Source organism: Scomber scombrus, chromosome 7 (genome assembly GCF_963691925.1).
Source record: "Scomber scombrus chromosome 7, fScoSco1.1, whole genome shotgun sequence".
NCBI lineage: Eukaryota > Metazoa > Chordata > Actinopteri > Scombriformes > Scombridae > Scomber > Scomber scombrus.
In genome coordinates, this window is record NC_084976.1 from 25,481,027 (window position 1) to 25,502,237 (window position 21,211).

The 21,211-nt window shown below is 37.2% G+C and overlaps 2 protein-coding genes across 2 annotated transcripts; both read left to right on the forward strand.

Moving 5' to 3' along the window:
- Nucleotides 1-8: 8 nt before the first annotated feature.
- Nucleotides 9-16,887, forward strand: LOC133983950 (uncharacterized). The gene is made up of 18 exons (XM_062423166.1): nucleotides 9-29; nucleotides 851-938; nucleotides 2,475-2,870; nucleotides 3,539-3,655; nucleotides 3,791-3,916; nucleotides 4,024-4,299; nucleotides 4,407-4,470; nucleotides 5,491-5,572; nucleotides 6,282-6,662; nucleotides 10,570-10,696; nucleotides 11,222-11,605; nucleotides 12,065-12,376; nucleotides 12,690-12,947; nucleotides 13,178-13,426; nucleotides 14,313-14,591; nucleotides 14,750-14,861; nucleotides 15,151-15,220; nucleotides 15,471-16,887. The coding sequence occupies exons 1-18, from the start codon at nucleotides 9-11 to the stop codon at nucleotides 15,798-15,800; spliced, it is 3,672 nt and encodes a 1,223-aa protein (XP_062279150.1). The 3' UTR covers nucleotides 15,801-16,887.
- Nucleotides 16,888-18,595: 1,708 nt separating this feature from the next.
- Nucleotides 18,596-19,735, forward strand: irgq2 (immunity-related GTPase family, q2). The gene has a single exon (XM_062421723.1). It carries the CDS (start codon nucleotides 18,596-18,598, stop codon nucleotides 19,733-19,735), a length of 1,140 nt encoding a protein of 379 aa, XP_062277707.1.
- The last annotated feature ends 1,476 nt before the right edge of the window (nucleotides 19,736-21,211 follow it).

The window sequence follows — 21,211 nt, forward strand, 5'->3', positions numbered from 1 at the left end:
ATGCAGATATGTCTGTCATGGGTCTGCAGGTATTTAGTGCATTTAGTAAATGAGAGGAGTTATCATCTTTTATCTTCCTCTCACAATCGACCATCATTATTCAACTGACACAGCAGATATCCAGTGATGCAGCCCATTCAAAATCTTGCACATCCAGTTATGCACATAATTTATTAAGAAGATTAATCAATAAAAATCTGCATGTGCAATATTTCTCAATGTGTGTGTGTACTGTAATGTGATATAAGAGGCTGTTAAGTCTTATGAAGAGAGGAAATAATAGCCAGTGTGGTGTAGAGACACTTCCTGGGAACGTGTCATATGCAAAATAGGAAGGTGTACACAAAAGGAGGAAGAGAGGAAGACTAAGTTCATAGTAGAGACACTCAGGAGAGATCACTGTGAAGAGAAGACAGCAGCTGTAATAACAACTTTGGTTATAACGAGGTAAAATACAATATTAACCTTTCTTTTTTTTAAATGTCACTTTAAATTATAAACTGAAATTACAGAAATTTTTTATTCTTACTTCTTTTGAAATTCATCTTTTGAAATTCCTGGGTGGACCATTAATTGGAAAAGTCTGGGTTTAGGGGGTTTGTGGATATTTATTGTAGGGATGCTTTATCTAGCAGCTTACTCGAACACATATCACACAGTGCTTTAAAAAAAACCTTGTAGAAGTAAATGTATTAATCTAACAAAATTGCTGAATGTGCAACATACAGTATTTGAAACTATGCGGTCAACTGTCATCTGTGGAGCTATTTCTGATCCAGTTTCATCAGCTGAACTTCCTGTTTGTTCACTGCATTTAATATTTTTGTACTTCTGTGTCTTCTGTGGACAGACTGACTGTCTCAAGTATCGAATTAGGATGTTTGTTCTCATCTGGGCGGCTTTCCTCCTCTCTGTGAGCTGCAGCATTGCTGACGAAGGTAGAGTACGTGACTGAATTGTAATCTTGATATACAGTATTTAACAAAACTCAGTACATGCCTGTGCAATATCACAATGACATTAAATGATTCAAATTAGTATCATCTTATACTAATTGTAGTATATTGAGAAGTGTATTTTATTGTAATTGTTTGTAAAAACAAAAAGGTTGCATGGACTAAATTGAAAAGACAGGCCTCTAAGTACAACCTCAATGCAACAAAAGTGAGTACACCTCTGACCACTGAAACAAAACATAATTACATCTGTGACTTCCAGTTAAGACTAATTGCCTGAGAAAAGTTATAAAAGAACCTGTGAACATCACAACTTTTCTGGGCTTGGTTGTGTCTCAGGCAACATTGCTCATCACTGCTGAATAAGTAAGAAACCAGATTATGAGACCTCGTAAAGATGGTAGAGGGTTAAATATCATCAGTAGGCTACTGAACAGAAGCCAAAACACAGTTGCAGCAGTGGCTTGGAGGTACAGGAGGACCAATACTACCGATAACAGGAGGTGCAGTGGCTGTCACCGAAAAATGACAGCATGCACAATTCGCTATTTATTCATGTTTCTGACTTGGCATGAAGATTATCTGTAGAAATTAGTGTATTACTGACTGCCCAGACAGTGAAAAGATCCATGAACAATATCCAAGAGAAATAACTACTCACTAAAAAGCAAGATTAAACTGCTAAGGAAAATGAAAAAAGCTCTTTGGTCAGATGAAGCCAAAATAAATAATATTGGTGTGGACATGGCCAGAACTACCGCTGTGACGGATTAGTGATGACCATGAAACATGGAGGAAACATTACATAAGCGTTTTTAAGGAAGAAAGAAGTGAAAACTATTATCGGAAGTTTGTCCCCTGACCTTAATCCAGTAGAACACCCTCAGAGTATTTTACAGAACAAAAACATAAAGAGCAGCAAAAAAGTAGTATGTCTGTAGAAGTATGGCTGAACATCTCTAAACTTATTTAAAACTCAAATCTATCATCAAAAACAAAGGCGGGCAAAAAAAAAAAAAGTCTCACTAATGAGGGTGTTCTGACTTTTGTTGGCGTTAGTTCTTACATATGGATCTTTCATATAATTCAATTAGTCAACATTCAGTTATTCAAGTGAATTGGCTTAATTCTTCCTGGGTGTAGTCTAAAAAAAGGATTTGTAATTAAAACCTTCGTAGTATTGACCAGGGTGTACTGAGTTTTGTTATATACTGTAAATATTGAATATAAATGCTGGTAATGGCATCCTGAATATTAAGTTAAATATTATGCATGATAATACATGTATTTTTAACTGCTGTCCTTTCACACAAGTATTTAAGTTTGTTTTAAATTTAGCAACTTACATTTACCAAAATATATTAGGAGACAAAAATAAAGTTATTATAATGTATCTACTGTGTCTCTAATCTAACTTTGGTGAAATGCTATCAGTCATCAGGAAACCAATGTGTTTAATTAACAGTTAAACACATATTATCAAAATCTAAACATCTGTTCTTGTTTGTCCCTTTTTAGCGGGGGTCAAAGGCAGCAAGACTACAGTGGACACAAGGACACTGAATGTGACCTGTGAGGATGATGTCTCATTAGATCTGAGTCAGAAGCCCACAGTGATTGTTCCTCCGCTGACAGAGGGACAGAAGGCCACACTGACCTGCACTGCTCCTGGTCTCTGCTCTGGATCAGTTCCTACAATCACCTGGACGTGGAGAGGAAGAGGAGAGAAAACCACTGAAATAACAGGAAATCTAACTGAGAGAAAAACTGAGAATATAACTGCTGTCATTCAGAGACACAGCTCAACTTTGACCTTTAACCCATTAGCTGAACACCACGGCACCCAGGTCACCTGTAAGGTCGGCTTCACAGGCAACAAGACTACAGAGGAGACGGTGACACTGAATGTAACCTGTAAGTATAGTTCAAACTATGCTTTATTATCTCACAATTTATGACTTTATGTGATCATTTTTCTAAAAATATCTGGACCCCCCGTCCCCATCTTGTTATTGGACAGAGATGATACACGAATACATAAACCATGTACAGTGCAACACACATTCAGTCAGCTTACATTTAAAATCTTACAACTCAATCAACATCTTGACATTTATCTATTGCTATTTTTTAATGTATTCTTTGTATGCAAACACATCTTATCGCAAAATGTATGTACATTACAAGGTTGCAGTAACAGCTGTAGACTATGTGGCAGTTTAAACACATTATTATTGATATATTATTATTTTTTCTTATTTGTTGTTGCTTACAATACAATACCTAAATAAACTAAGAAACCAGTCTTTTTAGCTTTTTAAGCTGACAAAGTAATTTGATCATATCTTCACCCTAGGTGGTCTTATTATAGGTCACTTCCCTTTTTAAAAATGTGCTGCATGAATTAAACTGTACTAGGACTGAGCAGACTGTATAATCCACATGGCTCATCAAACAGGAAACATATTAGTTTTGTTTGTTTTTTTTCCAATTAAATCAATAACCTGACAGTTAAAACATGATGAATGAACACTGATGAATTTACACCACCATTTATACATGCCTTTGATATTCATTCTCAGCTATCAAAATAACTGGGAACACATCTGTGAAGGAAGGTGATGCGCTGAATTTGACCTGCAGTGTTGAAGGTTTCTCTTCATCTGACATCACATGGACTGAGCCTGGCTCCAAGAAAAGTCAAGAAGAAACCAAAACTGACCTGCAGAACGACACAGAACCCAACCTAAAGAACAACACAGAAACTAACCAAATGAACGACACAGAAAACAAAGGTGGAATCGACATGCAGAGCAAAAATGTTACCCGTACAGAATTGAACAATAGAACGTCAACTCTCTTCATCAGTAACATGAGGTCAGATCACTCTGGGCGGTACATCTGTACAGCAAAATACTTGAACACAACTCTGACCACATATGCTGACATAACTGTGACATGTAAGTACTGTTTACTGATCATATTAAACAAGATAAAATATCACTTCATCAATACACTTCCTATCAGCTTAAAATATGTTTGCTTAATGTGATTCTGTTTTTTTCAGGGCAACCAAAGATCTTAAATAACTCAGGGTGTGAGAAGTCCAGTCAGTCGAATGTTGTGACCTGTGTGTGTATCAGTCACGGGGTTCCCTTACCCACCATCAAATGGCCACTGTTGGAGAGCCACACTCAGTACTTTGTCATTACTACTGTGTTGAACCACACAGTCAACAGCACCATCACCCTGCCTGTAACAGACCACAGAAACACTGTTGTTGGGTGTGTCAGCAGTAATGGAAATGGAGAAGCAAAAGAAAACCTCACTGCCATGAAAACAGGTGAGTGTTAACAGCTAAAATACCTCTCCTTCTCCTGAACATTGCTTTATGACATCTTCAGTAACTCAGTCTTAAAAGTGTTTTTTTAATTTTTTTTATTATCACAGATAACAAAACACAGCATCAAGAACAACAGAATGATTCGCCCTTCTCGATTCTACTCAGGAAATTGTTAACAATTGTTCAACAGATAGAGGTCATCATTGCGTTCTTTATTGGCATACTTCTTTCAGCTATCATTTGCTGTTTGGCAACAAAATGCTGCAGGTAGATATCTTATTAAGTTTGTTATCCTGTCTTGTTTTTGAAATCCATGCAATGACTTTTATGTGCTGTTTGCTTTTTTTTTTTAAACAATAGTTTCAGTTTTTATATTGATCAGTCATAAAGGATCACACCATTGTTTTAGAATATTTTATCAAATGATCTGCCAATTATGAAATTGTCACATTGATCCTAACCAATTCCCAAGGTATACTATATTTTTGAATGGGTTCTTTCTATATGCAGGCATAAGTCCATGTGCAGTAGCATAAAAAAAAAAAAATCTTGTAAAGACTAGAAAGCTGCTTGAATTTGGTTATCCACCGCAGTGAATATCGTGTCTAATTTTAAACATTGCTGAGAACAAAATGCAGATTTCCATAAGTCAGTCTGACCTTGAAAATACATTGCAATCCAAAATAGTTTATTAAATAATCTTCAAGAAGAGAGCTTGCCTCACAGTTTCAGGGTTTGTAGCATATCCTAGCGAGCAGACAGAGAGAGAGGTGAGAGGTGTAAACAATGATCACATTCTCGGTCATGGTACAGGGGACAACACATATAGGAAGACACATCGACACATTAAGATAATTCAGTTTCAGTTCTTCCAATCTGCATGCCTTTGGTCTGTAGGTACAAACATCAGGTGAAGATGAAAACCGAACAGAAAGGTCACTCGGCCCTGATGGTGTTGAACCCAGGGCATTGTTGCAGTAAAGCCACACTGTTAAGCAACAGAGCCCCCTACTGTAAATTAATTAATAAATACAATAATGGCCTGGTAATTGGGAATAATACATTCAAAAGGTTGTAATGTGAAGTTAATCAATTGTGTGAGCAAAGATGTTCAGAGTCACTCGTGGTCCTTTAAAACCCTGTTCTTATTCAAGAACTCTTGCTTATCAATTGTTATTTGTTAACATTAAGTTCCTGCAGGAAAAAAGAGAAGAGCTCTGGAAATCTGGCTGAGATGGAGATGGAGATGGCGACCATAGAAGCTGTTGTACTGGTATTTATAATAACACATTTGACTCTTGTTTAGAAAAATCCAACAAACTAGCCCATTATTAGAATTTAATTACTACAAATTAAATTGCATGGACATGAAAGGCTCCTTGGGTCTTTAGTTGTTCCAAAGAGCAGGACTGAAACCTTTGGTGAGCCAGCATTTAACTTTTATACTCCGAGCCGCTGGAACAGTCTGCCTGAGAGATTTGAGAGCAGCTGGAAGTGTAGTGTTCACATCTTTAAATGTAAACCTAAAACCTTCCTTTTTAGTATGGCTTTACATTAAGAGTTATTTATAGAATTCATTTAATTTATTCACTTATTTTATTGTATTTGTGTTGTAAAAACATTTTCTTTTATTTCATTATTATAAAATTAATAATAAGTAGTCTCTAGTTGTTTAATGGTATACATTTGCTCTGTCTTATTATTTTTTTATCAGGAATCTGTGAAGCACTTTGATTGCACTGACCTGTATGAAACGGTGCTACTTCCAATAAAGTTTGACTTTATTGACTGATGAAGCTTGTTGGAGAGCCATAATCCATCACAGTGAACATCATGTCTACTATTATTACTACTATTATCTTTCAAGATAGCTAAAAATATAAAATGTCGCTGATGAAGAGATTTCATGCATGGTGTACATACAGTTGTCTGTCTTTTATCAGTTTGTGGATGACTCATTGTGTCCACGTTGTACCTGACAGATAGATGGTGGTCAAGCAGTGGAAGAAAATGGGACTCACAACCAAGAGGCAGCTAAAGGTGGGGCAGAGGCTGCTGGGCAGTCGGCCCCTGACGGTGATGTGGAACCAAAAGAGGTGGAATACTCAGACATTGATTTTTCCATGTTAAAAAGGAGGAGTCCCGAAGCGGAGACACAAAATGACACAGAGACTGAGTATGCTGAAATTAAGAGAGAAGAAACAGAAGAAGGACAAGACGTTGGTGGGGCCGAAGGTGACATGTTGGAGAGCAATGTGGAGGAGGAGGAGGCGCTGATAGAGAAAGATAAGGAGACAAGCCAAAGTATCCCGGCAACGGAGGAGGAAGGAGGAGAGGATGTGGCAATGTATCCCAATGTGACTGTGACTGAGTGAAATTCGAGGACAGTGTTGTCTTTTACGGCCTGTGCAACATTATTCATGCTGCTTCTGTCCAATTCCAACCTGAACATTTGATGACATACTGTATATATCATGCACAGAACATGTTTAATATGCACCACTGCAGCTTCACTTCCATCAAGCCATTCTGTCTCTAAATACTCAAAACATAAGGACAGTAAAAAGTAGAAAACGTAAAAAGCTTTTAAAGAACATTTCCATTCAAGGAAATATTTGTACATTGTATCAACCATAGAAGGCTTTGCATGCAAACAGACCTTGATGTGCGCTACAGGATTCATGTGTACTGTATCAGGCAGAATTTACAGCTTCATGTTTCAGTTATGCTTTTTGTGTTATGACGTGCAGAGCAGATAGACCCAAATGCAGAACACAGCAGGCATAACGAAGAATATATTCATTAAACAACTCAGGAACAGGACACAGAAGTTCAGGCATGCGAGACAAAACTGAACAAAACAAAATGAGCCAACAAGACTGAACTGAAACACAGGACTGAAATACAAACTGGACTGATAAGGGAATGGGGAACAGGTGACCAGACAGAGAACGGGAAAGGAGCTGATTGGCTGGGGAAAACACAGTAAAAATAAACTTCAGCATTCATTAGAGCTGAAGGATTTTGAAAAAGTATGATTATTGTAATTGCAATATGATTTACGATATTAGAGAGAATTATAATGTTTACATCAGTATTCTCATTCTCGATGACAAATTTATTAAAATGATTGTGGTGTAATGAAGTCTATAGAATATGATGTGTAGGCCAGGACATGTCTACAGCATGAAAATACTTATTTACATTTCAGAAATATTGTACCTCTTGGTATTTTAAAATTGCAGTAGGCCATTTTGCGATTTGCGATAATATGTTGAATAATTGCTCAGCCTTAGAATTCATTGCTGTTGACAAAAGCCTGAATACATCAATCTGTCAAGTGGAGTGGTTTGCATTTTAAGGCAACATTTGAAAACATAAATAGGACCGAAAGACAACTGTAGCTCTGAATAATAAAGCTAGTGTTTCAGTTCACTTTAGCACTTAGTTCAGAGAGTCGATGCAGCAAGCATATATAATCTTTAACCTCTTTTATCTGTCCGCCTTTCTACTCAGTCCAGTCTGATGGCATTTGGTTGACTGGTAGAGGGACATAGAGGCAGACTGTGACAAGACCAAGACATTTGTTATTTAAGACCTAAATTAAGCTGGATTTACATTTAAATATACTGGCAATTATTATCAAGGTGTTGTAATATGACTTTTTGTACATAATTTCCTTGTTCAAATGCTATTGTGTCTATAATGCAATTTCTTGTTTCACACAAGTTTATATTATGTTCATGGAGAAGTTAACCATGCCATTAAGGCAGTGATGTGACCAGAGATTGCAGGATGGCATGCATCTTCTGCTGATGTACTGAATTACTGCATATTTGTTAGAAACCATTATTTTAAACAATAAATGTGGAAAATGAAACGTTCTGACATTGGTGCCTCTTATTGGTGGTGGTAGGTTCAGTCATGTCTGTGCCCCGAGTGCCCATATTCTTGTCAATGGAGCAACTTATGCTAGAAAAGACCAAGTTTGTGTGACCCAAATGAAACGCAAAAGTATGTAATCTGTTCATAAAGATCAAACTTTGTGTAGTACGTGTGATTGTCAAATAGCAGATTTTGGAAACTTACATAATGTTTGTGGCAACCCCTCTGTATTCAGACATCAGCGTTTCAAAAGCTGTTCAACCATCTGACAAGCTCCCTTTTACGTATTCTTTCATTTTCATTTAAAAAAATGTCACTCTTTACGCGCAAACATAAGGAAACTTATATGTATTAAGTCAAGAAATATAAAAATAATCTTCTTGGAACAATAATGTGTGCCATATATGAAGTTTGCACAAAAAATCTGCACCGTCTCCCTCATTCAAAAATCCAGAATCTATAAATGTGTAAATATATTCTACTTTAAATTTACCTGCTGAACACAAGATGTCATCCTACTTCACAATAAAGTCCCTTCTCAGAGTTTGTGCACTAGAGGCCTAAAGTCTAAGTCTTGTCTAAATGGTTTACTGGACCAGGATTAGTTTCCAAAGCAGTTGTGGTAAAACAAATCCTGCTCAAAGGCCCACTTCTAAAAATGATTTTCAATTAGCAAAAAGATAATTTATAGTTTCAACAGAGGCATGTGGACACAGCCTTCAGACGTCAAACTCTGCACATACATCATTCTGCACAGTTAAGCTCAAACATCCAACTGTAGGAACAAGAAGAAAAACACATTTTTAGTGGAGGGGGGGGGGGGGGGTGTAAATTTGCATGGATTCACACAGGACTTTATTTGTGAAAACAAAAGAAGTACAACTTGTTGCAATTCATCAAGTCATAGATTACTTCCTCTTGTTAAAACTGTGATGCAGACGTGACTGGCTATATTAAGAGTGAGCAGTATGTGGTATAGGGCTGTTAAATATGAAACACACAGGCTGTTTTGAGATAAACTTATAAGTGACAAAAAAAAAACCCTTTACATCCTTCATGATAATGTTTCATTTACAAGTTGCAGAACTGCAAACTAATTTAGAAATAACTGCAGTTTATACGCCAAAAACAGTTCAAGCCCAACAACTAAATTGTAAATTATCAGGGACATGGAGAATATAGTTATGCCACCTAAGAAAAAACATAATTACTATGGTGAATTTGCTGAGAAGAGAACTGCACCTACAAATGTTATGCAATACACAAATACAGAAGTGCTCTCAAGAGGCTGCACAAGGCTAAAATAGAGAAAGAGGAAGTTCACAATTTCTCTGTTTGAATCTTCAGGTGTTGCACTTCATCAGTGACAAAAAACCTTTAGTTTAAACAGAAATAAACAAATATTCCTTAGATAATCATTTATCCACTGGCACGTAGGCTATTTGTCAATAATAAAGATCATTCACTTTGTAAAGAATGAATTATATATCATACTGTACAACAAAAATGAAAAGAAGCTATATATTATATATAAGTTATATATAACACCAGCATATAACACCAGCATACTCATAACTAAAACATATACACATGTCATTTACACATCTGCATGAAGAAAACTACACTGTACATCTACCCATTTGTTAGTTGGTTGTTTTGCTTCTCAAGATAATTTCCTTCACACTTATTTGTGTAACTGCCTTCAACTTCCTTTTTCTACACAATTTGTATTACACAATTTTGGGAGTGGTACAAAATTCAACAAAAATCCTCCTTTTCTATTGCTATTCAGTGTTGAAGGTGCCAAAATCCCAAAAGGGTAAATGATGCATAATGTAAGGGATTACAACTGTATGAAATTGTGACAGTCTGAGCCGAAGTGCATCGATGAACAGCAAGGGGAAACAGCATTAGGGTTTTTTGCACAAATGGGGAAGAGGTAGAAAAGTGATGAGAGGAAGAGTAGAGCAGAAACACTCAGCGGAGATCACAGAGGAAAGAAGAAACAAGGGGTAAAACACCTTTACCTTATTTTTAAACATATTTTTCAATGTAAATAAAATATTAGTCTAATGCATTGATATTTAGAATTGTTTGCTTTGTTTGTGCAGTATGACAGACTGCAGGAGTGAAGGTCTTTGACTTCAGATAGAGAGGGACATAATCCAAAAGATATGTATTATATCAGAGCTCCTTTTAAGCTGTTGTCAGGGAACCAAAACGGGGCCTCTGGGGGAAAGTGGTAGTCAAATTCATTCACACCAGTAAGGAATTAGAAAACATACCACATCCTGTGTTAAGTCTGTGCTGTCAGCTGCAAAGCTGTTTCTGATCCAGTTTGATCAACTGAACTTCCTGTATGTTTTTTGTACTTTTTTTGTAAAGTGTCTTCTGAAAGGGAGATTTTGTCCTGTGGAAAGACAGACTGACTGTCTCAATCATCAAAGTAGGATGTTTGTTCTCATCTGGATGACTCTGCTCCTCTCTGTGAGATGCAGCATTGCTGATGCAGGTAGAGTATCCCACTTAAATGTAATTTAGTTAGTCAATTGCAGCGTTGATCTTAAAAATTGTATGTTTTGTGTTGGTAACAGTCTTAATAGATGCTCTATAGTTTTGTCCTTTTTGTCCTTTAAATCCAAGCTGATCGGCTTGTTAAAACTACCATGACCTACATCACTTTACCTTTTTGTGAACTCTAATACATCTATATATGCATACATTATGTAAAATCAACAACAACAACAAAACATACACAAAATCAATGTAACAATTAAATTATTTTGTCTAATTTAATTTGGGCTTAGCTATCAAAGTCATCAAAGAGGAATATGACACTATGACTTGCTGCCACCATCAGCCTCACACATCAGCAAACTATTACACATATCTGTGTCATTACAGAGGCTCAGTATCATTTCAGCAACATTGCTTCAGTAAATATAGTTTTTCTTCATCTGATATTATAGTAGATAGATCAATGTGTAAATATCATCTGTTCTATAATTGTCTGTTGTTCCCCTGTTTTCATTAACAGCCAAAGAAGACTGTCATAATGGATCCTGTATCACCCTTAGTGAAGCAAATTTAACAGCAGAGGTCGGACTCTGTGTGGTTGTACCATGTTCTTTTACTACCAATCATAGCTCCACTCCTGAACGTTTAACTTGGTACAAATTTCCATCAGAGGAAAACAGAAATGATTCTCAAATAATCTTCAACTCCAACAAGACCAACCCAAATGTTCAGACTGGGTATAGGGGACAAGTTTCCCTTTTGGAGCCTGATCTGAATAATATGAGCTGCAGCATCATCATCAATGACCTCACCAAGTCAGACTCTGGATCATATCAAGTCCGAGTTGAGGGTGGTCTGAGTGGAGCAACGAAATCATCCACTAGAACGTCGATCGTCATCAAAGGTATGAAGAGCAGCAGCAGACTGTATATTTGCTGTAGTATACAACAAACATCAACATCGACTCCATTAATAGAATTATGAACTCCTGAAAGCGTACTCTATGATTGTACTGTACTGTATTGATTTTGTCCTTGTAAAAACCTGGCACAATCCTGTAATGAACTTTTAGTCTTCAGCCCCAATTTATCTAATTCATATATACATTTTCACATACTGTATGCAGTCATGTTTTCCAAGACCTATAAACAGACTTGAATGTGTAAAATAGCTGGACAAATAATGTGGAATTAAATAATATTTGGCATTTATTGAGCCCTGTAAGTGACCAGTAGGAACTGCGACTAAACATTTCACAAAAATTCTAAAAACTTTGAGCCAACACCAACAGTATTGTCTTCTTATTGTTGTTTCTTCTGATTCCACTAATCACCCATATTTTCTTGTTTATCTCTCCTGTTAGATCTGAGTCAGAAGCCCACAGTGATGGTTCCTCCGCTGACAGAAGGACAGCAGACCACACTGACCTGCACTGCTCCTGGTCTCTGCTCTGGATCAGTTCCTACAATCACCTGGACGTGGAGAGGAAGAGGACACAACACCACTGAAATCCCAGGAAAGATAACAATTGAGAATCTGACTGCTGTTACTCAGAGACACAGCTCAACTTTGACCTTTAATGCTTCAGCTAAACACCACGGCACAAAGATCACCTGTAAGGTCGGCTTCACAGGCAACAAGACTACAGAGGAGACGGTGACTTTGAATGTGATCTGTGAGTAAAACAATGTATGCTGACATGTACTTTTTACTTTGCTGAGGTTCTGAAACTCAACTGAAATACGTGAGTTTAACGTCATACAATTGTACTGTGTCTTGAAATTTTGAACTATCTTTAAAGTTCTTCTGTTAAAATCTTTGCACAGAATATATTCAATATGCTTCCTGCTATATATTTTATGACTGAGGGGGAGGCCCAAAGCAGCAGCAGGTGTTGTCACATCTTTTTGTATTCGTTGACTCTTCAACAGCATGTCCATGTGTTTTGATGTACTGTACTGTCCATGTCTCTTGTCATTTCTTCTCAGATGTGAAGGACCTTAAACTCCTTGGCAGTACAGCTGTTGAGGAAGGTCGGGCTCTGAATCTGACATGCCGTCGTAAAAGTTTCCCTCCGTCTCTTATCATCTGGACTAAACTTAGCTCCAACAAAGAAATTGAAATGATGAATGACACTGGAACGGCCAATCTTGTCATCCTTAACATGACTGCAGAGCATTCTGGAAAGTACATATGTAAAGCAATACATCTGAACAAAACCCAGACAAAAAATGTGACAGTGAAATGTAAGTTTGTACAAATGTTCTTTAATAAGTAATTACTAGTGGGGTTCAAGTTCAAGTTCAAAGCAGAGTCCCTTTTTTATAACATAAAATTCATGCAGAATAACTTTCACATTCTCTGCCTTTTAATGTACAGTGAGGTGCAAAAACTGCTAATGTACAATATTAATTATCAATGTTGAGAGTGTCATATTGAGGCTATATTTAAATAACTTTCAAAATGTGTCCCAAAGATGTGGAGAAAGCCAGAATCACCGGGAAGACAACTGTAAGAGAAGGTGATGCTCTCAATCTGACCTGCAGTTTCCCGTCGTCTCTTATCACGTGGACTAAACTCGGCTCGAACAAAACCCTAAAGAGCAACATGGGAACGGCCACTCTGGTCATACTTGATGTGACTACAGATCATTCTGGACAGTACATCTGTACAGCGAAGCATCCGAACAACACTCTGACAGAAAGAGTCGATGTGACAGTGGCATGTAAGTATATGTTCAACTGATCTCAGACAGAAAAATGTCTCGTTGTACTCTTTATTATAGATTAGCTGAAACATTTATAAGATCACATCTTCATTTTCCTTCCCCCTTGCTTCTCACAGTTTCACTTCAAATCAATTGTGCTGCAGACAAAACCATAAAAAAAACATGTCGTGAAACATGCATTACTTCATTGATTTTACCTTGGTAATTATTTAAGAGCATAAAAAATGTTCTGAGAATTTGCTTTCTCAGCAACATCATTCACTTATTTGTTTTAAGGCTGTGAAAGCTTAGTGGTATTTTTGAGCCTCGCACTAGAGCCATGTGTTAAGGATAATTCAAATGATCCTAAATGTTTTCTCAAAGACATGAAGATGGTAAATGGACTGCATTTATATAGTGCCTTTCTAGTCTTCCGACCACTCAAAGCACTTTACACTGCATGTCAACATTCAACCATTCACACACACATTCATACACCGATGGCAGAGGCTGCTATGCAAGGTGCAAACCTGCTCATTCGGACACACTCACACACACACATGGGTGGCACAGCCTTCAGGAGCAATTTGGGGTTCAGTATCTTGCCCAAGGACACTTCAACATGCAGAATGGAGGAGGCGCGAATTGAATCACTGACTGTCCAATAAGTAAACGCCCATTCTACCTCCTGAGACACACAAACTTAAAAAATGGAGCCAATGCTGACATGAAGAACAACAGTGAAACAGCCACTCTCATCATCTCTAACATGACAGCAAAGCATTGTAGTCCGTACATCATGAAGCAAAACATCTGAGCACACATCTGACTATGTATGCCAAAGTGACTGTGACTTGAAAGTAGACTAGATGAGATGTAATATTATCGTTCTGCTTGTTTGCAGTGCTTCCAAAAGTCCTAAATGGCTCTGAATGTGTGGTTGACTCAGGGGTCCTGACCTGTGTGTGTATCAGTCAGGGGTATCCCTTACCCACCATCAAATGGCCGCTGTTGGAGAACCACACTGATTATTCTGTTAACACCACTGTGTTAAAGCACACGGTCAAAAGCACTTTCATCTTAACTTTACAAGACCACAACAACTCTGCTGTTGAGTGTGTCTGCAGCAATAAAAATGGAGAAGAAAAATGGAACCTCAACATCAAAGAGAAAAAACATCAGGGTAAGTGCTCTAATCTACTTTATATTTGGACAACCCTTAACCAAACGGTGAAAATCCACTATCCATGAAAAGTAAATTTACTGCCATATACTATTAAGCCAGGAGCAGCGGTGACCAGTTTTGGCCTCTTTTGTATGAATTGTTCCTCTTGATTCCAGGTCAAACCATAGCATGGTTAACAACTGTTACTCGGCTGGACATCATCGTTGCATTTTTTATTGGTGGACTTATTTCAGCAACTGTCTGCTGTTTTGTGAGGAAATGCCACAGGTACATTATGAAGTTCTTATTTGTACTCTTATTGTTTGTCTATTCAGTATGACGTGTAGGTTTTGTTCATGCAAAATGTTAACTCATAATGGATAATAAGAGGAAACATATTAAGAAATTAAAATCATACAAATAAAGAAATTAAAAAAACATCATCAATTGTTGTATAAGGGTTAAGCACTGAACAAAACAACAGTGGAAGCTTGTTCAATAGTGACTTACATTGAATAAGCCTTTCTTATCATGTGTACTATAACATCTGTTGATATTTAAAAACATTTTTCCCCAGGAAAAAACAGAGTACCGATAGACATCTGGATGAGACCCTGGAGATGGTGAACAGTCAACAGGATCGACTGGTATTTATATTTATATAGCTAGTCATATTATACATTAGTTAAATGCCTAATTTGCTGTATTTGACTCTACTATACTATGAGGACATCTAGTGGTGTAGAAAAACAAACACAGGCAGCAGCAGAGCAGGTGTTTCTATTCTCCTTCATGTTAAAGAACGCCATAACAGGGGCTTTTGGCATATAATTAAGATTAAAATTGTTACTGTTTTAGCAGCTAGTGAATAACTCATTTCTACATTTTTCCTGAAAGATACATGCTGGTGAAGAAGTGGAAGATGATCAGACCCACGACCAAGAGGTGGCTGAAGGAGGGGCGGTGGGGAAATCAGACGTGGAGTATTCCCATATCAACATATCCCTGTTGAAAAGAAATAATGCAGCAAAGGCGGGGAATCACCAAGAGACTGCAGAGACAGAGTACGCTGAAGTAAAGAAAAAAAAAGTGGATGTGGGGCTAGATGGAGAGAGCAAAGGAGAGGAGGTAATGATAGAGGAGGATGAGGACACAAAACATATACAAGAGGAGAAGGAAGGTGAAGAGGAGGCACTGTATTCCAGTGTGAAAGATATAATGGATTAGATATGAGGATAGTTTAGTTCAGATGGTTAAAGATACAATTACATCAGATGACATACAGGCACATATCCCATGTGCAGTTCATATGTAATCCATAGCATTGCAACTCCCTGTGATTTACTGCATGTGAGAGCTGAGAACTAAAGGAAAAAGGTTAGGGTTGGGGTTAGGGTTAAAGGTTTAATAAAAGGGGGAGAATATGTTCACACTTAATCTGAACATTTTCTGTCTGCAATATTACTATCAGCATGTAAACAGGTTTTGATAATGTTAACGCCGGATTACTTTACATTAATATTAAAAATATAGCAATTTAAGTTTGAATTATTTCATACTGTAAAATATTATTGTTCGAGAAATAATGCCAGGAAGCTGAAATCTCATTAAATTAACCATATTGGGATTTTTCATTGACATCTATAAACATAGTTTGTATAGAAATATATTGTCTTTGTTTCGCTAAATATGTTCATGCAATATTAAAGCAACACTTCATTTTGCAAACATGTTTTTTTCTTCTATTATTTTTTCCTCTTTTTTCTCATGTCTGTTCATAAATTGTGGAGCTAAAGCCAGAACTGGCTAGCTTAATTAGAATTAGACCAGTGGTTCTCAACCTTTTCATGTCAAGGATATCTACACAGACACAAATCAGACCATGGACCCCCATCTGATAAGGTTTTAGCTTTTTAGATGTTTTATTACAGAAAGTGTATGAAACACAAACAACAAAGTGGTCACACATTCTGTCATTGTGTTATTTATCGATGGAAATATAGTGAGAAAAAAAACCTCTCAAGGACCCCACTTTGACAACCACTGGCTTAGTATAAAGACAGACAGGAAGAAGGAAGCAGAACCAAAACAGCTGGCCTGGTTTTAAATTACACCTGCCAGGAACTCTTATTGTCATTATTTAATGTATATTGTTTCACACTGTAACTGTTTTAACTGATTTTTATTTGGTTTTGCTTTGGGGTTTTTTTTGTTTTGTTTTGTCTTCATTTGAAATGTGTTTGTAACTTGACATCATTGTAAATTAGGCCGACCTCAATCTTTGAGAGTCTTTGAGTTTAAATAAAGGTTTGAAATGAAATATCTTGTTTGTTTCATATGTACACACACAGCAATGTAAAATTTACAATTTGTGATTTGTGAAGGAAAGATTAGGCATATCTGTGTGCGGCCTGCTGGTTGCCAGGCAACTTCAGGCCAATGACTCCAGGAAGTCTCTGCACGTGATTTACCAAGAAACAGTCACAGCTGAGAAAATATGAAACAAGATGAGTTTTGTTTTAGTGTTGAGTCTTCCCTTTAAAGCATTACAGTTCAGATATTTTGAGAGTCACAGAACAGTCAAAACTGTTTTGTCTCAGAATAGTATTAAAAAAAAAATAAAGTAATTACTAAATTCATGACTTTCTAAAGCCATTTGAATAAAGATGAACAGAAGATCAGTGAACCTTTGACCAAGTTACTAATAGCAAGACAATGTTATAAAAGTTTCACAGTGGTTATAGCCATTATCAAAAGTTATTTGTTCTGAATTAAAGCATACTTATTGTATCAGTTGCATACATATGTGAATAACAATCGTATATTGCTGTGAAAACCATCATTGTGTGAGAGGATGTGAGCTTAAATTAGGATCTGAAACACCAAGCAGGTGTTTTGCATACTGAAAAGAAAGAAAAACTGCATCTTGGTTAATATTAGATTGTCACCTGCTTAACCTTCATTATTACGGTTCCTCTTTATTATAAGTGACATACTGATTTTTCTGTGTATCAGCATCCAAGGAAAGACGGAGAGACTTCTTTATAGGGTGCCTTCAAACCTAAATAACAACATATGTACTTTAATGTTATACACACCTGTTCAGACCTGCTACATATGGTTGAGATATGGACTGTGAGGGAGAAACAGCCCCTATAATTAAAAAATAAAAATGTAAGCAACTTTCACGTTCCCTTTTTAAGTTATCTTTATCTTCTTTTAATACAAAGCCCTTTTTTGTTCTTGTTGCCTCCTTTGAATCTGTGTTTCCTGTTTAATGTTTTTGATGTAATCTAAAGCACACTGACCTGCATTTGGTATGAAAGGTGCTCTACAAATAAAGACAAACTTTCTTTCTTTTTTTTTTATTAATGAAGATTTTCTTTTGATATTGAACTGTAAGAAATGCTTTATTAAAAACCTGTGAACTTGCATGTTTATTTATGTGCCTGTTAATGTGTGTGCATTGTTGACGGCTTATGTGTAGGCATGTAGCCTAAACTGATTTTGGATTAAGGCTGAGCTTACAGGATTAGAATGTTCCACTAGCAGGACGGACTCCTTAAATAGACCAACCTGACGCTGTCAGTGCTTCAGAGCTGCCGAAGAATCAGCATTTGACAACTGGGAACAGATATTTCAACGAGAGGGCCGTTTCCACTGAAAACCTGTGGGTAAGAGTGTTCAGTATTGTGTTGCCAAAATTTGATTTGACTGGTTTATATATCTAAGAGCTTTTATCTGATGCATCCTTAGGTCCTGACATTTATTTTGATACAGTATCTATTTTATTAATTGATGATGACATGATATACACATGTGCTTGTTGGACATTATTTAGCTCTCTGGGAATGTTCAGGTTTCTGCTATTGTATGTTAAATCGTTACCATTGCAATGTTGCCAGTTTTATTTAGTTTAATTATAAGGGTGAAAGATGCTTTTTTTTGCATAAAACCTTAATCTATTTTAAAAGAACTGTCATCACTTTTTGAGTAATTGCAATTTTTATTTTTCTACAGAAATGGCTGATGTTTTCAAAAGCCTAAACCTCCTTGAGACCCTAAAAGAGTCAATAGAGAACAACAAATTGTCAGATGTTAAGGATGCAGTGGAAGATCTCCTAATCAGTAGGATCAATTTAGCAGTGGTGGGGGACCGTGTCGATGAAAAAGCTACCTTCATTAACTCACTGCATGGCCTCTGTCCTGGAGATGAAGGGGCAGCTCCGTCGCCATCCCCTGCTGCCCCAGAGGAAGTGGCAGACTACGCAAACTCTAAACACCCTGACTTTCACCTGTGGGACCTGCCGCCTGTCCCCAACACCTCTCCATTTAAACCAGAAGGATACATGGATAGAGTTAAGTTTCTTCGCTACAACGCGGTCTTCATGACATTCACACAGACACCTCAAGCCAACAGTGTGGAGGTGTTCCTGGAGGCTCGCTCCCTGCAGCGAGAAACGGTGTACTTTATTCTCTTTGCTTTGGCAAAAGACACAGAAAAGAGCCTAGAAGAAAAGAGGAAAGCCAGCCTGGAAGTGTTGAAATCACAGGGTGTGAGACAGCCTAAAGTCTACCTGGTGAGACCCTCAACCTTGGAGAAATTTGACTTCTGTAGCCTGTTGGAGGATATGGGTAGAGACCTTCCAGAGATCAGAGCCCACGCCCTTCTCTTAGCTTTACCAACACTCTCCTCCACCCTGGTCACTCAGAAAAAGGAGGCTTTCAAAGCACTAGTCTGGGCAGCTGCCTCGCTTTCTGGTGGGATGTCTGCTATCCCTGTTCCCTTTGTGGCCTCCATGGTGGACTCGAGTATAGCAGTGCGGATCCTAAGTAAAGCACAAATATCTCTGTGCTTGGACGATAAATCGGTTGAGCGACTGGCCCGACAGCGAGGCATGGAACCCACGAAACTTCAAGAGCTACGGACTTGTACGTTGTCAATAGAGGTCACCAAAGGGGAGGTCAAAAAGCGGTTGGCGGCCGCAGAAAAGGACTTGACTACGGTTTCAACAAAGCTGGTGGAGATGGCGATGCCCAGACATGCTCGTTCTGTCAGCCGCTCCTTCACTGCCATGCTGCAGGCATTAAATGGCGCCATAGATGAAATGGCTGCTGATGCTGAGAAGATAGTGGCTGCTGCTTTTGGGGAGGGGAAATGAGGTGTTCTCTTGCTGTGATGTTTCCTGTTTTTGTGGTTCACCCACACTCATATGATTTGATATATTAAAAAAAACACTGTTTTTTACAATAAATCTTTTGATATTGTGTTGTGTCCCAGGGGGTTAAACATCAGACTTATGCATCGACTTGTAGAATTAAAGTGGTTTATTGAAAGAAACCCAAGAAACCCATCGTACATTTAAAATGTATACACACATCAGCCAGAACACAAACATTTCCTGTTCTTATGACATTGTAAAGCTTTTGCACGCAGTTGTTTATCTTTCACACAACTATTTCTTCCTTCTCACTATTCAGGGACTGATATCCAGTTTGCCAATGGTCAGGATGGCTTTCTGTCAATTTATATCCTGTTTTTAACACTTTACCTAAAATGACCTTATAAAGTTTTCTTTCTTGTTAATGAGCATGAAGTAGTAAAGGGTGGTGTAAACACTGTATAAGCTTGAATTCTGCATATAGATCTTAATTACTGTATGGTGCTTTGTGCCTGCTCATAAGACATTGCTCACATACCCCGAACACTAGCTTTCTCTCTTTACAAAAGCAATAAATAGAGGAAGTGAGAGGGTGTGTATGCATACTGTAGGGATGGGGAGAGGTCTCCTTTAGCAGTGCAACTATCAAAGTTTGTATTATATGTCTCACATGATTGGGCATGCAAATTCTTTAAGATTTGAAGTCATCTGTGAAAACTTCCTTTTTTTATTGATTTAAATATTTTTTAAGGACTAGTGTGTGCTACAGACTGCTATAAGTTGGTCCTCCAAGGTAAGAACAAGCTTATTTTTGAATGACTTTTAACTCTAAAATATTGTTTTCTATTTGACTGCCTAATTCAAGTTAAATAAGTCGTCCTCTGTCTGTAAAGGTTTATCTCAATCATTAAAACCATCAATCATTTACAATGTCTGTTTAAAGAGAAAGTTGAGTTTCGATTTCTTAAGAAACCTTTTGCTTGAATGAGAAACTTCAACTTTCTCCATGAAAATTATTCTATCCACAAATACTGTGATATGTAGCGACTTGTAGTGATTATATACTATACTGTATTTGGAACCGTTAAAGCATATTATTTATTTTTTTACAATATTACGTTTAAATTTTGTATTGATAAATGAGCAAAACTGTAAAATAAAGACATTGCACTAATTATTATTAAATATATTGTGTTTGGTGTTATTGTGGGTTTAATTGCAGGTCTGGTAATGCAGACAAGTGATTTAAACAAACAGCTGAAGTCAAATAAGAGCAATGTTCCTCCAAGTCATATTATATTTACTAAAGGAAAAAGAAACCTGCAAGCTGTAGGCCTGACATTCTAATGAATCAAGAAATACATGGTTGCTTTGGGTTTTGCTGTATCAAGACACAATATTTACTATTTCTTTGTGCAAGGACATCAGTGTGGTGCGTCATAAAGAAACTGCTGTGCTGAACAGAGAAGTTGAAAG